At 43.9% G+C, this 6,229-nt stretch overlaps 1 protein-coding gene across 1 annotated transcript; it reads right to left on the reverse strand.

The window, feature by feature from the left end:
* Nucleotides 1-1,925: 1,925 nt before the first annotated feature.
* Nucleotides 1,926-4,729, reverse strand: LOC103740137 (ATP-dependent RNA helicase DDX24-like). The gene is given in 4 exon segments (XM_008840688.3): nucleotides 1,926-2,625; nucleotides 2,697-3,071; nucleotides 3,073-3,641; nucleotides 3,644-4,729. Coding segments are annotated over 4 exon segments (2,520 nt in total). The 5' UTR covers nucleotides 4,713-4,729; the 3' UTR covers nucleotides 1,926-2,118.
* Nucleotides 4,730-6,229: the final 1,500 nt, after the last annotated feature.

Raw genomic sequence — 6,229 nt, forward strand, 5'->3', positions numbered from 1 at the left:
CAAACCTTGAAAGTAAGCCAAGTAAGATTATTATGGCCAGAAGCTTTATTGTCTAAAATCAGAGGAGAAAGCAAGTCCTTCCATGATAAGGATACACTAGAGGAATTCATGGCCACTAAGCCAGCACTGAAGAATACACTCAACAGAACACTACACACAGAAGCCCAAGATGTACAGAACGTGAGAGCATGGGAAAGAAAACACTAGAAGAAAGGATAAATGCGGATTGGAAAGGGCCAAACATTTCCAACTCAATGAATCCACATAGCCTTATGATGAGTAAGGGAGAAACTAGCACATACCTTGTAATGATAACCCTAAATCTAAATGGGCCTAACTCTCCAAATAAAATATGCAGTCTGGATGAAGGGCTTAAAATAGGAGTCAACTATTGCCTGTCTCCAAGAAACTTCCCTGTCAAGGATAGACAAAAATAGAGTGAAAACATGGAATATTGCATTCCAAGACAAACAGAATTTAAGTGTACCACTTAACAGACATCTACTGAATGTTCCATTCAGCAGCTATGGAATGCACATTATTTCAGCAGCTCATGGAACTTTCTGCAAAACAGATCACTGTGTCATAAAGCAAGTCTTACTAAGTATAAAACCTTGCATCTTATTAGATAATAACAGTATAAAATCAGAAATGAACAGCAAAAGAAATTATACTAAACAATGGATATTGAATAATACACTTAAGACATTTTTATATCTTCTTTATTATTATTGTATGTGTATTATTGTATTGTATGAGTGTTGTGCCAGCATGTACGTAAGTGCACGCATGTCATGCAATGACTATAGAGGTCAGAAGAAGGCATCAGATCCCTGGAACTGGAGTTATGAATGATTGTTAGCCACTGTGTGGATGCTGGGAATTGAACCCAGGTGTTCTGCAACAGCAGCCAGTGTTCTTAACTGCTGAGCCATCTCTCTAGCCCCCTAAAACATGTTTTACTTATTTATTTTTGTTACATGTACGAGTGTTTTGCTTGCATATATGTAAATGGACCATGTGCATGCAATGCCTGTAAAAGCTAGAAGAGGGTGTCAGATGCCTTAGAATTGGACTTAGTGATGGTTGTTAACTGCCATGTGGGTGCTGGGAGCTGAAACCAGGTCTTCTGCAAGAGTAGACAGTGCTCTTAACCAGTGAGCCATCTCTCCAGCCCCTGAACAATGCACTTATTTAAAAAATTTTTTTTTGTGTGAATGTTTTGATCTCATGCACGTCATGTGCACATCATGTGTATAGTGCCTGCTGAGGACACAAGAGGGCATTGAATCCCCTAGGACTGGATTTCCAAACGGTTGTTAGCCTTGATATGTCAGTCTTGGGTGCTGGGAATTGAACTCAGATCTTCTGAAAAAAACAGTAAGTGCTCTTAAGCACTGAGCCGTTTCTTCAGTACCAGCATGAATGTCTAGTAGGTCACTGAACAAACCGGGGAGGAAATTTTTTAATTTCTGGCATCAAATGAAAGTGAAAGTATAACCTTTGGAATGCAGTGAAGGTAGCTCCAAGGAGAAAGGATTATAGGTGTGAGTACCTACACACCAAAAATCAAAGTGATTTCTAATAAACTTAATGATGCTACTCAAGGTCTTAGAAAAGCTATAGTAAGCCAAACTCGAAAGGTTAAGGAAAGAAATAAAGGCAAGGCAGAGATGAATGACTAAAAGAAGAATACAATGATGAATGAAATAGTTAGTTCCATAAAAAGACAGGCAAGATTGACAAACCATTAAGCAAAATAACCAAAGGAAAGAGAAGGCCCAAAAACTCAGGTTTTTTTTTTCAGAAGGATATTATTACAGATAGTACTGAAACTCAGAGCATTACTAGGAAATATTTTTTTCCCACCACTTTTTAATTCAGGAAGTCAAGGTGAACACACAAGAAGCCAGCGTGGTGTAGTGGACAAAAGAGATGTAGCAGCTAGGGAGAATTCTTACTCCACAACACAAGTCTGCAGGAGTTCTTTCTTGCTATGGGGTGGCAGAGTGGGAAATTCTCCTAGGTGGATGGTGGCGTGAAGCAGCAGGGTGGGGAGGTTTTCGCAGACATCTGAGGGCAGGCACTGAGCCGCCTCCATTCTGGGACCAAGGGCAGCTAACCCGAACTTGTACTTGGCTGTGCCGGTTCCTGATGTTCTTTTGGCTTCTTCTTCTTCCTTTTCTGTTTGGACAGGCAGCTCAGTGCAGACTCGCCATTCCTCGGGACCACCATTGGCAGGGGCAGCCTGCCAGATTGTGTGGGATACTTGGTCTTCAGGTTCTCTTGGAATAATGGCTGGGCGAGCAGCTGGCGCAGCTCCTTCTTCAGCACCTTCATCTGCTTTTGTCGCCGACGCTCCTCTTGCTGGTCAGCTTTTCCTCCTTTGTACATGTCTTCTTCTAGCTCAATCTCGAGGGCAGCCACCGCCTGCTCAACCCAAGAGTTGTGCAGACAAGCCTGGAAGTTCCGATACTCAGCTTTCTCAATCTGCCGAGCCACACGGATCCGCTCCTTGACGACATCCATGTACTTGGACTGAACCGGAAACAGCGGGATGTCCTCATCTTTCTTGAGAGTTTTGTAAATCTTCTTAAAGTTGATTACATCTTCAGGTCCAATGACCTGAATGAGAGTTTCGTAAATCTTCTTAAAGTTGATTACATCTTCAGGTCCAATGAGTGGCCTTTCTCAACCATCAAGCTGAGGCCTTCGCTAGTAGCACGGGCAGTTCGACCACTTCGATGGATATAAATCTCTGAGGTGCGGGGTACCTGGTAATGGATAACATGTTGAACTTTAGGAATATCCAGACCCTGAGCTGCCACATCCGTTGCCAAGAGAACACAGTCTTCCAGATGGGCAAACTGCTCCAGGTTTCGGAGCCTCTGCTTCTGGTGCATGCAGGCATGCAGGGTCAGTGGCATGATATCTAGGACCTTGAGGAGCCCAGAGAGGCGTTTTATGCAGGAGATGCTGTCAGCAAACACAAGGCTGCGGCCGGGATACTGCATCAGGAAGTAGTACAGCTCACAATGGATCTTGGTCTCTGTCAGCGTCTCCACCGTACCCCTCATTCCTTGTGAGATCGATGACTTTTGGTTTGCCCTTCAGGCCGATCTTTTGCACGAGAAGGTCAAGTTTGGCAGTTTTGTCCATTTTCTTCATGTGCTTCTTATGAAGGATTTGAGCAGGAGCTTGGTGTACTAGCGTCAGTGTGGCAGAAAAAACAAGGGTCTGTCGCTTTGGATTGTACTGGGGGTCATTTAGTATTTCTAGCAGCGGAGAGAGCTCAGCAAAGTGGCCTTTCTCAAACATCCGGTCAGCCTCATCCACCACCAGGCACCTGAGCTGCCGAAGATCTCTCAAATGAGGATGTTTTTCTTTAACTAGCTCCCAGAGCCGACCAGGAGTGGCGATCACAATCTCGGGGTGTCGGTTCAGCATCCTCTGTTGTTTCTGTATGGACATTCCACCAACCAAAATTGCCGTTTTAATTCCTGTAAACCTGGCCACAGCATCAATATGTTGTTTGACCTGGACAGCCAGCTCTCGAGTAGGAGTCAGAACCAGTCCCAGCAGAGGACGCCGTGGGTGTAATTTATTGGCAGCGATTTGGTCATACAACTGTTTTAACTTCTCGTCTGCTCTTCTTCAAACTTCTCTTCATCCTCATTCCTCTTGGAGGCAAGCTTTGCCTCCATCAAGGAAGAAGGCCCTTCACCAGCATCATCACAGAAGGGCAGTGCCAGCTCTGAAACAGAGGCACCAGCCTGACTAGGCAGGGCTTCCTTCTCAATTCTGGCCTCCTCAGGCAACACTCCAGACTCAGTTCCACCCTTGTGTGGTAATCCAGGATCAGCTTCAGCTTCAGTTCTGGTCTCCCCTGGTGGCACTCCAGTCTTACTCGGAATGGGCAATACCTTCCTCTTATGCCACTGCAAGACTGCATGAATCATTGGGATGGCAAAGGCAAGAGTTTTCCCACTTCCTGTCTCGGCAGCTCCAAGGATGTCCAGTTTGTCACGGATGGGAGGAGCCAGGGTCAGAGCTTGGGTTGGGGTGGGTGCAGAGAAGCCTATAAAGCTGAGTGCTCGGAGAGCAGCCTTGGGCACGAACAGGTCCTTCCAGGCTGACACGTCTGCCTTCTGGTCTTGTACTTCAGGCATCCACGTCTTGGCTTTTTTGGGCACCTTAGGAGCAGTGGTCTGGGAAGGGTCTAATCTTTTTTTCCCTTTGTTTTTCTTCTTTTTTGGAACAGTCTGCATGAGGCTTTCTGGTACCATTTCTCCTATCTTTTGATCAGAATGAATGACAGCAGCATCTCCCTGAGTCTTTGGCTCAGAATCTTTGACTTCAAATTCATTCTGGCCAGTACTTCCTTCAGCAACTAGCACTGCATCTTTATGTTTCTTCAACTTGATCTTCTTTGGAGAGCTAGACCCTCCTTCTTCCTCCTCTTCTGAAGCAGCTGGAGCCTTTCTCTTCTTGGGCTTCTCGTTTGAGGAGCGACTAGAAGGATTCTTAGCTGGGGAGACTAACCGGTAGTCTGTCAGTTCCTCAAAGCACACTAAGTCATCCATCTGCCCATCTGCAAATATATTTGGGTCGATCTTCACCTGCTTCCATTTTCCCACAACTCTGATGCCCTTTGTCTGAAATTTTCCGTGGCTTGCTGGCTTTGGCCTTGATTTTGTTTCCTTCAGCTTCATGGTTGCGACTCGCCAGCGGCTTGCAGAGCCTTGTTCTCACGGCGGCCGCATTCAGCGCAATAGGAAATATTTTTTAAAATTATATTTTAAGAAATTAAAAAACTTAAAAGGAATGAATAAATTTGTAGGTACATAAGAGGTACCCAAAGCAAACTAAACAGGTAAATAACCAGCCATGAGAGTGAAGCAATAATAAGAAGAAACAAAAGCCAAGGCTGGCTGGGTCCACTGCTGAATTCTAGCAAACCTTGAATGAAGAACTGGCACCAATACGCCTCAAACTGTCACATGAAATAGAAAGTGAAGATGCCAATGCATTCTAGAAGCCAGCATCACTCTAATACCAAAGAACAATAAGGACATGGCAGGGAAACTCAATTCCTCAATAAAAATATTTGCAAACCTAATTCAACAACACATTAAAACAATGGCTCAACAAGTAGAAATTAACAGTCATAACACATCACATAAATCCAATCAAGGGCAAAATCACATGATCAGACTGGGTAAAAGTCTCCACAGAGAAAGGTGCTTGCCTTCAAGCCTGATGAACTGAGTTTGATCTTTGTAATCCACATGGTAGGAGAGAACCAACTCCTCCAAGTTGTCCTCACACATGCACTATGGCATATGGTCTCTGTCTCTCTGTCTCTCTCTGTCTCTGTCTCTCTCTCTCTCCTCTTCCTTTCTCAAACACACATGGAAACACACTAAAACGTAAAATGATAATACAAATAAATATGAAAAAAATCACATGATTATCTCAATAAATGCAGAAAAGGCCTTGACGAGCTCGAAGTATTAGCACAACTCTATAATCCCAGGACTTGGGAGATGGAGGCAGCAGGGTCAAGAATTCAAAGTCATCCTTAGCATGTTTGAGACCAGTCAACCCAACAGGAGACTGTTGCAAAAGCGAAAAAACAAAATAACAAAGAAAAATCTTGGCAAAATTTTGGCATCTCTTCAGGAGAAAAGCCCTGTAGAAAGTAGAAATAGGGTTGTACTTCAACATAATGAAGGAACTAGGATTGTGGCTCCCAGGGTGTGGCACGTTACCAACTCAGCCATGTTCCTAGTTCTCTGAGTATATTCTTTTTTTAAAATTTCTTTTTATTTATTATTTTTATTTTATGTGTATGAGTGTAGGTAAGTGCACCTATGTTGTGCAATGCCCACAGAGAACAGAAGAGACTGTTGGATCCCCTGGAACTGGAGTTATAGATAGTTGTTAGCTGTCATGCGGGTGCTGGGATTCAAACCCGGGTCTTCTGAAAGAACAACCAGTGTTCTTAACCACTGAGCCGCCTCTCCAGTCCCCTGACTATATTCTTAAAACAACTTAAAAACCACACTAGAAATTCTTTCATCTGAACACCGTTTTCAGTAACATAGCGGCATAGAAAGGCCAAATTCAGAAATCAGTAGCTTTGCTACATGCCAATGACAAACATAGTGGCAATGAGATCAGGCCAATAGTCCCATTTTCAGTAGCCTCCAAAATATCTTGGAATAAT

Source organism: Nannospalax galili, unplaced genomic scaffold (assembly GCF_000622305.1).
Source record: "Nannospalax galili isolate Female #2095 unplaced genomic scaffold, S.galili_v1.0 scaffold901, whole genome shotgun sequence".
NCBI lineage: Eukaryota > Metazoa > Chordata > Mammalia > Rodentia > Spalacidae > Nannospalax > Nannospalax galili.